The sequence below is a fragment of the Triticum urartu genome, chromosome 1A (assembly GCF_056163025.1).
Source record: "Triticum urartu cultivar PI428250 chromosome 1A, HENAU_Tu73, whole genome shotgun sequence".
In the NCBI taxonomy this organism is placed as follows: Eukaryota; Viridiplantae; Streptophyta; class Magnoliopsida; order Poales; family Poaceae; genus Triticum; species Triticum urartu.
Window position 1 is genome coordinate 150,964,331 of NC_141873.1, and position 16,582 is coordinate 150,980,912.

At 47.9% G+C, this 16,582-nt stretch overlaps 2 protein-coding genes across 3 annotated transcripts; one reads left to right on the forward strand and one right to left on the reverse strand.

The window, feature by feature from the left end:
- Positions 1-5,726: 5,726 nt before the first annotated feature.
- LOC125520741 (uncharacterized) lies at positions 5,727-7,346 on the reverse strand. Its single transcript, XM_048685778.1, has one exon. It carries the CDS (start codon positions 7,165-7,167, stop codon positions 5,854-5,856), a length of 1,314 nt encoding a protein of 437 aa, XP_048541735.1. The 5' UTR covers positions 7,168-7,346; the 3' UTR covers positions 5,727-5,853.
- A 204-nt stretch (positions 7,347-7,550) lies between these two features.
- Positions 7,551-11,172, forward strand: LOC125552724 (uncharacterized). 2 transcript variants are annotated; one of them, XM_087516201.1, is made up of 3 exons: positions 7,551-8,896; positions 9,779-9,895; positions 10,885-11,172. In XM_087516201.1, exon 1 carries the CDS (start codon positions 7,603-7,605, stop codon positions 8,512-8,514), a length of 912 nt encoding a protein of 303 aa, XP_087372327.1. In that variant the 5' UTR covers positions 7,551-7,602; the 3' UTR covers positions 8,515-8,896; positions 9,779-9,895; positions 10,885-11,172. The 2 variants fall into 2 exon arrangements, with proteins under 2 accessions (XP_087372327.1, XP_087372330.1); XM_087516204.1 differs by having other exon boundaries at positions 9,779-9,891.
- Positions 11,173-16,582: the final 5,410 nt, after the last annotated feature.

Here is a 16,582-nt window from a genome sequence, read left to right on the forward strand (position 1 = left end):
CAAGCTCCAGCGATCCATCTATGGACTGGTGCAAGCATCTCGGAGTTGGAATATACGCTTTGATAAGTTGATCAAAGCATATAGTTTTATACAGACTTGCGGTGAAGCCTGTATTTACAAAAAAGTGAGTGGGAGCACTACATCATTTCTGATAAGTATATGTAAATGACATATTGTTGATTGGAAATAATGTAGAATTATTCTGCAAAGCATAAAGGAGTGTTTGAAAGGAGTTTTTCAAAGAAAGACCTCGGTGAAGCTGCTTACATATTGAGCATCAAGATCTATAGAGATAGATCAAAACACTTGATAAGTTTTTCAATGAGTACATACCTTGACAAGATTTTGAAGTAGTTCAAAATGGAACAGTCAAAGAAGGAGTTCTTGCCTGTGTTACAAGGTGTGAAGTTGAGTAAGACTCAAAACCCGACCACGGCAGAAGATAGAGAGAGAATGAAAGTCATTCCCTATACCTCAGCCATAGGTTCTATAAAGTATGCCATGTTGTGTACCAGACCTATTGTATACCCTGCCCTGAGTTTGGCAAGGGAGTACAATAGTGATCTAGGAGTAGATCACTGGACATTGGTCAAAATTATCCGTAGTGGAATAAGGATATGTTTCTCGACTATGGAGGTGACAAAAAGGTTCGTCGTAAAGGGTTACGTCGATGCAAATTTTGACACAAATCCAGATGACTCTAAATCTCAATCTGGATACATATTGAAAGTGGGAGCAATTAGCTAGAGTAGCTCAGTGCAGAGTATTGTTGACATAGAAATTTGCAAAATACTTACGGATCTGAATGTGGCAGACCCGTTGACTAAACTTCTCTCACAAGTAAAACATGATCACACCTTAGTACTCTTTGGGTGTTAATCACATAGCAATGTGAACTAGATTATTGACTCTAGTAAACCCTTTGGGTGTTGGTCACATGTTGATGTGAACTATGGGTGTTAATCACATGGTGATGTGAACTATTGGTATTAAATCACATGGCGATGTGAACTAGATTATTGACTCTAGTGCAAGTGGGAGACTGAAGGAAATATGCCCTAGAGGCAATAATAAAGTTATTATTTATTTCCTTATATCATGATAAATGTTTATTATTCATGCTAGAATTGTATTAACCAGAAACACAATACATGTGTGAATACATAGACAAACAGAGTGTCACTAGTATGCCTCTACTTGACTAGCTCGTTGATCAAAGATGGTTATGTTTCCTAACCATAGACATGAGTTGTCATTTGATTAACGGGATCACATCATTAGTAGAATGGTGTGATTGACTTGACCCATTTCGTTAGCTTAGCACTTGATCGTTTAGTTTGTTGCTATTGCTTTCTTCATGACTTATACATGTTCCTATGACTATGAGATTATGCAACTCCCGTTTACCGGAGGAACACTTTGTGTGCCACCAAACGTCACAACGTAACTGGGTGATTATAAAGGTGCTCTACAGGTGTCTCCGAAGGTACTTGTTGGGTTGGCGTATTTCGAGATTAGGATTTGTCACTCCGATTGTCGGAGAGGTATCTCTGGGCCCTCTCGGTAATGCACATCACTTAAGCCTTGCAAGCATTGCAACTAATGAGTTAGTTGCGAGATGGTGTGTTACGGAACGAGTAAAGAGACTTACCGGTAACGAGATTGAACTAGGTATTGAGATACCGACGATCGAATCTCGGGCAAGTAACATACCGATGACAAAGGAAACAATGTATGTTGTTATGTGGTTTGACCGATAAAGATTTTCATAGAATATGTAGGAGCCAATATGAGCATCCAGGTTCCGCTATTGGTTATTGACCGGAGACGTGTCTCAGTCATGTCTACATAGTTCTCAAACCCGTAGGGTCCGCACGCTTAAAGTTCGATGACGGTTATATTATGAGTTTATGTGTTTTGATGTACCGAAGGAGTTTGGAGTCCTGGATGAGATCGGGGACATGACGAGGAGTCTCGAAATGGTCGAGACGTAAAAATCGATATATTGGATGACTATATTCGGACATCGGAAAGGTTCCGAGTGATTCGGGTATTTTTGAGAGTACCGGGGAGTTACGGGAATTCATATTGGGCCTTAATGGGCCATACGGGAAAGGAGAGAAAGGTCTCAAAGGGTGGTCGCACCCCTTCCCATGGGCTGGTTCGAATTGGACTAGGGAGGGGGGCGCCCCCTTCCTTCCTTCTCCTTTTCCCTTCCCTTTCCTTCCCTCCTACTCCTACTACTTAGAAGGGCTCCTAGTTCTACTAGGAAAAGGGGAATCCTACTCCCGGTGGGAGTAGGACTCCCCTAGGGCGTGCCATAGAGGGCCGGCCCTCCCCCTCCTCCAGTCCTTTATATACGGGGGCAGGGGGCACCCCAAAGAGACAACAATTGATCGTTTGATCCTTTAGCCGTGTGCGGTGTCCCCCTCCATCATAGTCCACCTCGATATTACTGTAGCGATGCTTAGGCGAAGCCCTACGTCGATAGAACATCAACATCGTCACCACACTGTCGTGCTGACGAAACTCTCCCTCAACACTCGGCTGGATCGGAGTTCGAGGGACGTCATCGGGCTGAACGTGTGCTGAACTCGGAGGTGTCGTACGTTCGGTACTTGATCGGTCGGATCGTGAAGACGTACAACTACATCAACCGCGTTGTGCTAACGATTCCGCTTTCGGTCTACGAGGGTACGTAGACAACACTCTTCCCTCTCGTTGCTATGCATCACCATGATCTTGCGTGTGCGTAGGAATTTTTTTGAAATTACTACGTTCCCCAACATTTTGGCCCTTGAACATCCTGGATGTGAAGCACCCCTCACGCATCTCAATGGTTTGTGGGTGTTTCATCACCTCCGGGAGATAGGGGTTGATAACCTTCTTGTAGAATTTGTCCTTGGGGGCAATTGGAGATGTCATGGCGATCTAGATCTATCAGAAAAATAGCTCGGAATAAGAACAGAGGGTATTGTCGTGATACGGTGGTCAAAACCTTTGGGAGATTATATAATAAATTTTTACCGTGCAAAAACAAGTAATCTGGGAGAAAACGGAGTCCAGAGGGCACACGAGATGGCCACAAGCTCGGGAGGCGTGCCTAGGGGGATAGGGCACGCCCCTAGGCTTGTTGCTTGCTCGCGCGCTTTCCGGACTACTTATTATTTTCCTAACTTTTTAAATATTCCAAAACAGAGTAAAATTTCCTTTAGAAAACTTTTGTAGTCGGTTTACTTATCGTATCACATATCTATTTCTTTTCAGGGTTTTGAAACGTTCTGGAAGGTTTCCTTTATGTACTCCTCCGGTGTTATGGAATAAATAATGTTGGTCTCAACATTTATATGCGTACCTGAGATATAATGTTTAATTCTTTGTCCATTCAGCACCTTTGGCGTGGTTGATCTTGATAGTACCGGAACGGTGGCCTTCTTTGATAATGTAAGGTCCTTCTCACTTAGAGAGAAGTTTTCCTGCAAAAAATTTTAAACGGGAATTGTATAGCAAGACATGGTCACATACATTAAATTCCCGCTTTTGTATTCTTTTGTCATGCCATCTTTTGACTTTCTCCTTAAACAGTTTGGCATTTTCAAAGGCTTGGATTCTCCATTCATCAAGTGAACTAATGTCAAATAACTTCTTTTCACCGGCAAATTTGAAATCTTAGTTGAGTTTCTTAATTGCCCAATAAACTTTGTGTTCTAATTCGAGAGGTAAGTGACATGCTTTCCCATAAACCATACATGCCCATAGGATTTTTATAAGCAGTTCTATAAGCCCATAATGCATTATCAAGTTTTTTGGACCAATTCTTTTGAGACCTATTGACGGTCTTTTACAAAATTAATTTTATTTCCTTATTACTTAATTCTACTTGTCATTAAACTGAGCGTGATATGGAGATGCTGGTTAACATCATATTTAGCAAGAAGTTTACAGAAAGCACCATAGATAAAATATGAACCACCATCAGTCATTAAATATTTAGGGACTCCAGACCTTGTGAAGATAATTTTTCTTAAGCATTTTAGTAGAAGTGCTGTTATCAGCACTCTACTAGTTGGAATAGTTTCTACTCACTTAGTAACGTAATCAATATCAACTAAAATGTGAGTATACCCATTGAAGGAAGGAAAATGTCCCATATAATCAAATCCCAAAACATCAAATGGTTCAATAATAAGTGAATAATTTATAGGCATTTCCTGATGTCTACTAATGTTACCAATTTTTTGACAATTATCACAGGATAGAACAAACTTACGTGCATCTTTGAAAAGAGTAGGCCAATAAAAACCGAATTGTAATATCTTGCGTGCAGTTCTGTCTCCCCTACGGTGTCCTCCGTAAACCTCGAAGTGACACTTTCGTAGAATTTGTTCTGGTTCATGCTTAAGTATCAACATCTAATAACACCATCTACTCATGTATAAAGATGTAGGTCATACCAAAAGTAATGTTTTAAATCAAAGAAAAACTTTTTTTCTTTTGGTATGTAAAACTAGATGTTATAAATTTAGCAACAATATACTCCCTCCGTCTCGGTGTATAAGTCATTCATGTAGTTCTAGGTCATCGATTTAAGAAATTAAATATGTGTTATATGTCATGAAAATTATATCACTAGATTTCTACACAAAGTAGTTTTGAAATATATATATATATATATATATATATATATATTGTAATATATAATACTACTTATTTACATAGTTCGACCAAGAACTACATGAATGACTTATACACCGAGACGGATGTAGTAATTAGCATAGTGTGCATACCAAGTATTACAAAAAGCATTTATAACAGCTAGTTTTTTTCATCAGGGATACTATCATCAATAGGTAAACAGACATAAACCCACTATCATAGCACCAATACATTAGAAGAGGCCTCGGTACTTAAGGCACGTCAAATCAAATCAAGCGGGCATTTTGGAACAGAACCCAAAGCGCGCACAAGCAGCGGAATACGTGCTACTGGCGTGAATTGCGAAACGAAACAGCTGATCCGATTTACTACCGCTGGTCACAATGGGCAAGAATATAAGCTAGTAACTTACACACTTCCCTAGACTATGTTACTATCTTCATAATGGGTAGAAACATTTATGTAGTGTCATGCAACGATGTATTTATTAGGTTATAGACTCATTGTTTTTTAGAATGTGTGATGTTCCAATAACTTAGCTAGTTACCACAAGCACCTCTCTCTTCATTAAATATGTGTCACATAAGCAAAATTGTATTAAAGTGTGTGATGTTACTCCTAAGTTTCTCCCCATTATGACCAGCCTACTACGAATACGCGTACGAGTGCACGAGAAAGAGAAGGGCAGCACGTCACATGGCCCGACATCCGAGCACCCTCCACGGCCGGCCATGGCCCATCTCCCTGCTGCGGGTGGTTGTATCCACCAGCTTTGCATTTATGGAGGAGCCATTAATTCCAGTCTCAACTCATTGTGAAATCCCTCCTTTTCCAGCTCAAAAGTAAGCAGGCCCGCGAGCACAGCACAATCGGGCGCCAGTCTCGTCACTGAGCAAAAGCATCACGGGTTCACCCTGTTGCGCTTTGGCAGCTCGGTATTTTTCGAACTAAACTGAGAAACAATGTGGTTTCTAGAAGCTGAATTACTTGGTGCTCAGGTTTCTACGGGTTTAGAGAAAACTCTAGTACATGCGCTTACCACCTGCATGGTTAATTTAGGCATGCAAAAATGTATGTCAGGACGGAGCCAAAAACCAACCGATTACCACCATCACGTAATGATCCAGGCGCTCTGCCAAGAAAGAAGGCTAATTAATGAACCCAAAAAAAAGTACATGCCCGGCCTGCTTGGTACGATCAGGGGACGGTGACCGTGACACCGGCGCCGCCGCCGGACAGCCCCAACGGCAGCGGGCCGCCGAAGGTGACGCCGATGCCGATGGACACCGCGGCCTCGGCGCACGCAACAGGGCGCGACCCCGGGATGCGCAGGCAGCTGAGCCCGACGTCTCCCGGCGCGTCGTCGCACTCGGGCTGCGGCCGTTGCATGCCCCGCCCCGGGACGCAGTTGCCCGCAAAGTCGAAGACATTCCGCCCCGCCAGCCGGTCGCAATCCTGGCTGATCCCGGAAAAGAAGTTGAAGGAGACCGACAGGTTCGTGATCCGCCTCAGGTCGCACACCAGCTCCGGCAGCTCGCCGGTGAACTGGTTGTGCGCGATGTTGAGCACCTCGATGCCGGAGAGGCACGACAGCGTGCTCGGCAGGTGGCCCGACAGCAGGTTGTTGCTGAGGTCCAGCACCTCGATGTAAGGCAGGAACCCCAGGGCCTCCGGGACGCAGCCGGTCAGCTTGTTGTTGAGGAACAGCAACTCACGGACCCTGCCGCCGTAGCCGTAGGCCGTCGGGACGGGCCCCGTCAGGCGGTTGTTCGCCAGGGTGATCACCGTTGCCGGTGACGACCACAACGTCTCCGGGATCTGGCCCTCGAACTGGTTGTTGTTGAGGAAGAGCGCGTCCAGGTTCTTGGCGAAGACCTCGTCAGGGAGCTCGCCGGAGAAGCCGTTGAACCGCAGGTCGAGGTAGACCAGCGACGGTATGAGCAATGTGGCCGCGGGGAAGGGCCCGGAGAACAGGTTGTTGCTCAGGTCCAGTTCGGTGAGGTACTGCAGGTCCCCGAGCGTGTCTGGAACGGCGCCGGCGAGGCGGTTGCTGTTAAGGTGGAGGAACGTGAGGTGGGAGAGGAGGGAGAGGGCGGCCGGGAGCGTGCCCTTGAGGCTCGCGTGGTTGAGGTCAATGCCGGCGACCACCGCGCCCGCCGCCGCCGCGCCAGCGGGCGGCGCGGAGCAGTAGACGCCCTTGTAGGCGCAGACATTTGGCCCCTGCCAGGACGACAGCGCGCCGCGGGGGTCCTCAAAGATGGCCGCCTTCAGGGCCTGCAGCGCCGTGTATTCTTGCCCGCCGCCTTGGATCTGCGTCGAGGAGGGCCCCAGCGAGGCGGAGCCGGGAGGAGGCGGTGGCGCCGCGGCGCCATTGATCCAGACGCCAAATGTGGCGCCGAGGCTGAGCTGGGAGGTCGGGGCGGGGGAGGACAGCAGCAGCAGCAAGGCGGCGGCCACGGCTACAGTACGTAGACGTAGCATCGCGAGAGGATTGAAGTGTGGCTGCTCCATGCTTCTTGAGCCTGGTTTGGTACTGTGAGAGTGAGGGGGGAGAGTATTGTGTCCAGTGCGCGATCCCCGAAACTAGCGAGATTGTTGGGGGAAGAGGGTGTGCAAGTCCATGCACCAGCTGGTTGATTGAATGATTTGTTTCTTCTCTTCTCGTGTTGCTTAACGCTCCTATAATCAACGACAACTTTAACTGGGATTGATGGGTGTAGCTGTGCAAAACTCCAAATCTCCCGTGGTGCCAACTTTCTTTGCTCATACTTGAACCGATGTCCGCGAGAGTCCCACGTGGTGCTAACCAGTCTTGCCCTGCACCTTCTGTCGGGGAAGGGAGGCTCGTAAGAGCAACTCCAATGGGGCGATTCAAATGGATACGGATTTTATCTGTTTTTTGTCTATTTGGATCATCTGTCCGTCCATCGGACATGAGGTGGACAAATGCGGCTGATGGATCCACCGAACGCGCAACACATAAAAAGCGGACAAACGGTCGGGCCATTTCCTTCTCTGCTTCTTCTCCCGTGCATGTCAACGGTGCCTTCACCCTTTGCTCCGGCCGTTGCCGGCTGGCTCCGACGCCGCCACGCCCTGGCGCTGCTCCCTCCCCGAGCTTGTCGCACCGCGCCCACCCGAGATCGCCGCGCCCGCTCCCTTCTCGAGCTCGCCGCGCCCGCTCCCTCCTCGAGCTCGCCGCGCCCGGTCCTGAGCTCCCCGCCCCGCTCCCTCCTCGAGCTCGCCGCGCCTGCAGCTTCTGGCGGTGCGAGCGCCACGGCTGCCTCTCCTTCCTCTCGCGCCATGGTCCTGCGCCGCCGGACAGACGGACCGCTCCGGCGGCCCGCAGGCGGCCGCGGCCCAGTATCCCGTTGTGCTCCAGGCTGGCCAGGTCCCAAGAGCGTCGCCGGGGACGCAGAACGGAGGAGGAGTGTCAGAGATCTCCCTGTCACCCGCTTGCCATTCCGCGAGATCTCCCCGCTACTCTGCTCGGTTCAGCGGCTTGCGTCGGTGGCTTCGCCGGTGAGCACTGCGGCGGCTTGCGCCGGTGGCGCCTCGGGTGAGCGCCGCGGCGGCCTGCGCCGGTGGCCTCGTCGCTGTGGTTGTGGAGGCAGTGCTGGGTCACTGATAGGTGGGTCCAGGCCGGACACGAGAGGGCTGGAGGCGGACGAGAGCGAGCGATGGGAGCGTCCGCTTTTGTCCATCGCGGACCCATTTCTTCCTATATTTGCGTTCAGTTTGGGTCCGGGACGGACAGTACGCGGACAGCGGGCGGACGCTTTGTCCGTTTGGGTCGCCCCGTTGGGCCATCTTTTTTGTCCGGATGACCCGAACGGACAAAATGGGTCGTCCCATTGAAGTTGCTCTAAGGCCTCGTTTGACAGGGAAGATTTTGCAGCTCCGGAGTAGAGGGGTGTCTAAGGAGATTTGGCTAATCCCTCTCTTTCACTCAATCCTCTCAATTCCCCACTAATCCCTCCCCCTCATAAACTCGTAGGCCTCGTTTGTTTCGCGTGAAATGGGGAGGGGAGGGGGGGTACCCGGGGTTTCAACGGTCCAACCCTCCCGATTCCCCGTTGATCCATCAGTTTCCAGGCGCTACAGAACCCTCGAGGCCCCCCTCGAGGATTTGCTCGCCCGACTCACGCCGCCGCCTGACCCGACCGCCGACTCCTCCCTAAGACGCCGCGCTGCCTCGACGCCGGCGATCTCCTCCGGCATACTGGACTTCTCCCCGGTGGTTAGTAACCGCAGCCCCTCCCCTCCCCCCTCCTCTCCATGGCTGCCACCTCCCGCACGCCCTCCTCCCGCCTCGTCCTCAACGGCAAGCACGCCAAGAACTGTGTCTCCCCTCGTCTCTGAATACATCCGTCGATCCCCTCCGATTTCTGTTCGCCTCTGTCGAATCGGCGCGGGGCGCTGCCGTGCCGAGAGTAACTCGAGAGGGATAAAATAAAATACTCTGTTCGCGTCTCTCCGATCTGAATCGCCTCTGGATTGGATCAGATTAGCCGGGGAGAGGGGATTGATTGATTGTTTTGGGATGTGTACGAATTACGATCGAACTGGCGGATATGCTCTAAGGTATTGGGTGCCCGGTTATCAGAATTGGGGAGAAATAATTCCGGCTGCGTGTGAGTTATGATTCGAATCTCTTTCTTTTTGCAAGCGATTCTGCCACTCAAGTAGATGCTGATCACGAAACTCGGCCATCTGGATGATTTCCTATTGCTGCACACGACTAGTATTTTCTTCAGTAGACTGCAATCAAGTGTTAATTAGCAATTCATTAGTCAAGGCACGCTGAAAACATTGGGGCTGTGTGACTGTATTTAGGCTGGTCGAGAGCATCCTATTCCTTAGTCTAACATAGCCGTAAAAAATAAATAATAAGGGAGAAGTGCAGCCAAGATAGTGAAAGGACGAGTCTGTTCATTTTGCTGCCTTTTAAACCCCATCAGATTGGGTCAAGCTCATCCTATTAGCAGGCACAGCTCATGTCACTTGTGACTGCCTATTTTTGTACATTTTTTTGTGACTGCTCGGCTGTGTGCATCCAAGGACTGTTCAGAGAAATGTATACATTGTAATTGACTGTTCATTCTTGTTTGCATGGTTTAAGATTGGAGCAAGAAGACTGATGTGAAAAGGGAGACATCGCCTGGCATGATCAAAAAGGAGATTTTGCGTGTAGAAGTAGAGCTGATGAAGTGAAGTGTACCAGCTAATTCCTATGTTGGTACTTTCTCATAACCTATCTTCATGTATTATCCATCACAGTCCATTTCTCTTGCAATGTCAACAGTTTGTTTTTGGAAAAATAAGTACTACTCCCTCTGTTACTTGTCACAAAAATGGATGTATCTACAACTAAAATACATCTAGATACATTCATTTCTTGGACGAGTAATTCCGAATGGAGGGAGTATTTGGTGCATATGTCTGCCAGCTGCCAATTCTATTGAGTAACACTAGTTTTTAATTCACCTGAGCAATTTATTATTACAAATTAATTTAAAGTTCAGAGTGTGAAAACATGGTGATAACGGTACTTGAGAGGTTAGCAGATACCCAGTTTTTTGGTTATGATGAGCCATCTTCATTCATTATGGTGAAATGTTATCAGCAACTGATCTTTACTAAACTGTTCCAAAGATTATGGTGAACCCTCTTGCTTCACTTATTGTCGCAACAGAAAATAAACAAAGCATAGTGCAGCGTTCATATGGCATCTCATTTTTGTAACTGTTCCAAAACAATGTGGATGGGAATGTGCTTGTGCTGTTATTTATGTCTGAACTCATGTTTCTGTTTACTTGTACTTAAATGGAGCTCAAGAAGAAAAGGGTGAATATGCACTCTAAAATATATCTATATACATCCGTATGTTGTAGTCCATTTGAAATGTCTAGAAAGACAAATACTGGGGAACAGAGGGAGTAGATTCTTCACCCATGCAATAGGAAAACTGGGCTGTCAAGTCGGGGACTTCTTTCCTTTTGGCATCTTTGACATCACAGAGTTAGATGATCATTTGCTTTTCTTTCAATGCGTACTTATCCTTGCCAATCAATCGGTTTAAATTACAGAAAAAAGGATTTACAATTCATGTCATAGTATCACTTTTATTCAGCTATTTGATATAACAGTTTAAATTACAGAAAAAAGGATTTACAATTCCTGTCATAATTATCTATTTGATATTTGCATCTCTTTTTGTTTCATCAGGTTCTCAGTCACCAAAAGAAGCAACAATAAACAACCTGGATGGATAAATTTCTCTCAGGTTCTCAAAGCTAGATGATCATGACACCACAAGATGGATACATGTGTCTGCACGTTGTTGAAATGAACTATTGTTGTCGTAATGAATTGTTGTTGTCGAAGATCACGTTGTTTGATAAATTATGATTGCTGAGATTTGAGATTCGAAGTCACGCTGTTATGATAAATTATGTTCTTGCTGTGATGAGATATTGATTTCAAATCGTGCAAAATTATGTTGCTTCTAAATTATTCTCTTGTCGCTGCTAAATTATGTTGCTGATTTTCTTTTGTACAAGGCTGTAGCGAGGATATAAGGGGAGTTAATTACATTATAAAGATTGGATTTTTAAGTGCTCTATCAATATGACAAACCCTGCCTACCAAACAGAAATTTTAAACAAAGAGGATTGGGGATGGAGGGGTTTTGAGGGGATTGGGTGGAAGGAAGGGATTCACCCAATCCTCTGAAATCCACCCTCCACAAACCTCCCCAATCCCTTCCTGTCAAATGAGGCCTTATTTGGTTAAACCTCCTACAACAGCAGTAGCAAAGCACGCGTCCAGTTCCATGGGTGTCTTAGGGGGTTTTCTGTACCACATGGATTGAGGGGGATTCGCGGGGAAACAGAGAGGATTGGCCTGCTCAATCCCTACGTGTCAAATGAGCTGACAAGGATTTCTGGGGATTTTGAACCCTGCGGGGATATTCCCCTCCAAACCTCCCCAAACCTCCTCCACCAAACAAGGCCTAAGGCTTCGTTCGCTTACACCCCTCACAAAGGGGATTGGGCTGGATTGAAGGGGATTTTGACTTGTAGAGGGTGCAATACCTGCTAATCCCTGTCAAACCCCTCTATTTTCCCTGTCAACCGAACAAGCCCTAAAGCATCTTCAATAGATGATGTAGATGCATAAATAATTACTTTTTATATTTTTAAGGACTAAAAATGCTAGTCTAATAGATGATGTACATGTAAAAAAAATACATCACCTCCTTCAAGTGATGTGAAACAACCGGTCGCACACCAACGCCAAACCGCCATTCATTTCACTTTCGTCCGTCCCACCCTTCCACCCCTCCCCCTCCCCCGCCTTCGCAGGTGATTTTTGCACGAAAATGGTCGCTCGTTTGCACGTCCCCAATCTCGACGCACCCCTGCCGCCAATGTCTGCCGTCGTAGCCACCATAGCGGACGCCGATTTGATTTCGCCCCGCTGGCGACCGCGCGGCGATTTACAAATTCGTGGGAGCTCCGGCGGCCGAAATGGTTGTAGAAGATCTCGGACACCTTCTTGTAGCAGTTGCCAGCCGCCAGAGCTAAAAGGGGCTATCGCGCGACCATCACAACCGGCCGAGTCGGCGGTTTCTCGGTTGTTGCCTTTGTCGATGTGTCGCCGCGAGCGGAGTCCTTCGGTAGCCACACGGCCGTCTAGAGGCCGTCTACAGCCGCCACCCACCCACCATTTGCAATCTGCAGCCGCTGCCCCGGCTCTGATCCGCCGCCGGCCGGTTGCTTCCACCTCGCTCGCAACATGTTCGAGCAAATTTCCACAAGGTAAAAAATCATGCAAACTTGGAGGGTTTTTTATCGGGCATGAAGATGTAGTTTGACGGTGATTTCTGCATTGTAGATGAGCTCATGTGACTCCTCTTTCATGGACGATTCCTCGCCGGATGAGGAAATTATTATGCTAGTGGTGATGCACAAGAGGAAGAAGCTGAAGCACGGCGGTTCCGTGTTTGGACGTGAGTTCAACCGGAGAGAACGGGTTGAGGCGCACGAGAGGTTGACGCGCAACTATTTTGGTACACCACCCGTTTTTTCAAAGAGGTACTTTCGGCGCCGGGTCAGTATGTCCATGATAACCTGGAAGTGCACAAGGTTTACTTGTAGCCATTTTGAAGTAAGAGTATTGATCCCATAGGAAGCACGGGAATCATACTTCTGCCTCTTGTAAGGAATTGTAGATTTGTGTCTGCAAATAATTGTAGACTCCAAACAAAGTGAGGGGGAAAGCAAATTACAATGAAGTTGTGAAACACGCTTTAGAGTAAATAACATAAAAGCAATGAGGAAACAATAGCTGAAGTGACTGATGAAATAGCAAAGGAGTAAGGTGTTCTCACTTCTTAGGGAGTCCGGAATCCCCTGGTATGTTTCTAACGCAACCTATGAGTAGGCATAGTATGGTAATGATACTTGAGTCATTCTTGACAATTATGTTGGGCGGAGCCAGGTACAGAACACATTCTACTTGAAGTAGACTTCATGCCATGCATGACACACTCAAAGGGTTACAACTATGATAATTAAGGGTTTATCCCATGGACACGGCCTCTCTAAGGGTTCTCCATAATTATCCTATCAATTGCAAATGTTAAGAGTAAAGGTTTTTGCTGTCACCTGGAATTACCTTCACATCCTACCCCTTTACAACGATAGTGATATACTTCATGTCCATAAGGCAATAATGCTGAGTGGGCCCCCTTCACAACATTCACGAAGTTATTAAACTAAGCATTCAATAGAGGATCTCATATCGAAAATAGCGATCCAAATCCTATACATATACCAAGGTTCCTCCATATCCCCGAGAACTAGGGTCTACTCACACATGGAAACAACAAACATCATGATGGGGATGGTGACAAACATAAATGAATAATACGAGTAATACACAAGACAATCCACTAGGGTTCCTGATATTACAATGGTAAGGATGTGGATGATGATGATGATGATGACAATGGTGATGATGATGATGCTGACGATGACAGTGGTGGTGATGTTGTAGCCGCCTTGTGCTTGGTGATGAAGATGGCCTCCTTGACAATCCCTCCTTTGGATGGACTCTGGAGGCTAGGGTTCTGCCTTCTGGATGAGTTCCTGGTATCTCTAGGCGTCTGATCCCCAATCCAATTTCATGGGGTAGAAGTAGTCGATCAGGCGGCGGCGGCGACACCTCATACGACCGCCCGTATGAGCGGGCGCGATCGTATGAAACCCTGTCTTTGGCTCTAGAAGCACTGCGACTCCCCCTCCTTTAGTCTCCTTGCTTGATTCTTTTATGGTAGGTGATTACCACATTAAATACGTGATTCCACTACAATTTCCTAGGATTTCTTCCATAAAGTGCTAAATGGTCCAAAAGGCGTTACATGAGGAATATCAACAAAAAGAGGTGCATGAACGCGGTAAAATTCTATAAAACCTACCATGTATGCACGAAATAACTATCAAAATCATCACGTAAATTGGACTCATCAACTACCCCAAGCTTAAGTCTTGCTCGTCCCCGAGCAAGTACCGTAGCTTGTAAAGAACAAGGTCAACTTGATATTTATGAGATACGGATATGAGAGAAGCATGGGTCCATCATTGGTTATAGGAACTAGTAGGATAAAAGACTTATGACAAATGATAACTCATCCTCACTATGATAATGACCATGCAGTCATCCACATGTTGTTACTTAATTTTATTGTGGACAGGTAACAACTTCATACCCCAGTTCATCATTGTTGCAGAAAAGTGTTCTTTCTCCTCTTTTCTTTCAAAGATTCATTACTTTAAATATTTTTGTCTCTTGTCATTGAATCATGTTAAGAGCTCATCTCACATTTTAATCTTATGTGAAATGCAAGCTAAACATGAATCTCGGGAGAACTCTTTTTGTATAAGCACTATTCAATTTAAGAGGATTTTTTGCTTACCCTTTTATCAGTTGAGCCTCTAATGAACTAGCATATATAGTTATTTCATCTCCTTTAAAAAACTTCACAACTACGTTGTGGAGTACTTATAATCATCATGCAAGTAATTATGTACTAATATTTAGATCACAATTATCATCCTATACGTTCTCACGAAAGCAATAATGGTCTCACACATCAAGACATCCGAATACTCATCGGAAAATATCATCCCACGTTCAAAAAAAGGAAATCGATAGTTCAACCTTATTGGAAATAAAAACTGCATGCTAATCTTGACTTGCAGGAAAGAAATTCAGGAAGGTAAATATACAAAGTGCACGTCAATCTCCCCCAAGCTTACAATCAAGCCGGGGATAATTAAGCTACAGTGATCCTCTCTTAATGATGCCACGTAACCTCGGTTACTGTAATTAAACTCACGTTGATTAGAAACCGATTTAAATTCAAATTTAAAACAAAGGCAAAACACGGAAAAAGACAAAATCCTCCCCCTCTCTGAGAGCCTCCCCCTCCCCTCTCTGAGCGCCGGTGGCCACTCCGGCGCCGGCGGCCACCAAAGCTGCCTTTTTCGCCGGTCTCTACTCCGGAGCCGGTGCCCAGTCTCATGGCCTCGCGGGTCTCTCTGTCGGTAGGGTCCTCATCTTCCTCCGAGGGGTCGCAGTCCCCGCCGAGTCCGCCGCTCAGATCTGCCATTGCCGTCCCCGAGGTGCTCGACACAGCATTCGGTCCCATCATCCAGGGCGGTGCTGCGGGTGGTTCGTCAAGGCCGACGGAGCGGGCTTGGTAGACCAAGGTGGGTCGCAGGCCCCGCAGCACTGTCTCTCCTCCGTGTCCGGCAACAAGGAGGCGGCTTTCGCCGACGCTCCCCACCTTGAGGCCGCCGCGGACAAGAATTCCGCCTACTCTGCACGGTTGTTGCTACAATTGTGGAGATGACCGGCACATCTCGAGGGATTGCCCCAATGAGACTCTGTGTGTGCGGTGTGGTGGGTTCGGGCACATTGCCAGGAACTGTGGCGAGAGGAGGAGTGCGTCGCCGGTGGAGGCCCCGATGCGCCCGCAGCAGGTGTCGGCGTTGCGACAAAGGAAGGTGTACGGTGCCATCGACGCCCCTCCTGTCTCTCTCATCAGGAAGGTGGAGCAGGGGCCGTCCCAAATGTCATTGGTGCCTCCGCCGCCCCCGCCAGGGCCGCCCCCGCCGGGGGCGCGCAGGGTGGGGCGCCCGAGGAATCAGGTGGTCCGGGACGGTGCTGCTGGGAGCGAGGCTGGCCTAGTGTTCTCGGTGCCTTTCGAGCCGGTGGATGTCCCTCGGCCGGCTACCGGTGTGCAGCAGCCGGTCATCGAGGAAGTGGGTTGCTGCTTCATGGAGGAGGCGGAGGATCTCTGGCAGATGGAGGCGGAGCTGTCCAAGGCGGTGGTGGTGATGATTACGGGTACCAGGCCGGAGGTCGACCTGGCAAGGGCAGCGGCGGCCTTGCACAAGGAGTTTCACATTGGGCCAATGGACATGTCGATTAGAGCTTTCTTCCCGGAGGATTTCTTGGTGTTGTGCAGAGAGAAGAGCACACGCGACAGGATGGTGCGGCAGGGGGGTCTGTCGCCATCTTCGGCGGCCGGCTTCTCTTTGTCGCTGCGTCCATGGTTGAGGCAGGCGCAGGCTACCGGAGCGGCATTGTACTTTCTGGTGCCGGTGGCACTGGTGGGGGTGCCGGCGCACGCGTGGACGAGGAGGACGGCTAATACGGTCCTCCATGGCCTGGGGCTCGTGGTTGGAGTGGTGGACAGCACGATGCAGAGGTACGACATGTCGAGCTACAAGGTGTGGCTGAGGATGGATCGGCCGGAGCGCATCCCGGAGCAGAGGAGGTTGTACGTGGAGGAGCCTCGTCGGCGGCGAGGTAGTGTCTTCCCGCGGGCGGCGAGGACGACAACGTTGTGGTA

What these genes read in the sequence shown, in the direction of transcription:
- LOC125520741 (XM_048685778.1), bottom strand. Translation starts at nt 7,167, where the DNA reads ATGGAGCAGCCACACTTCAATCCTCTCGCGATGCTACGTCTACGTACT.
- LOC125552724 (XM_087516201.1), top strand. Translation starts at nt 7,603, where the DNA reads ATGCGGCTGATGGATCCACCGAACGCGCAACACATAAAAAGCGGACAA.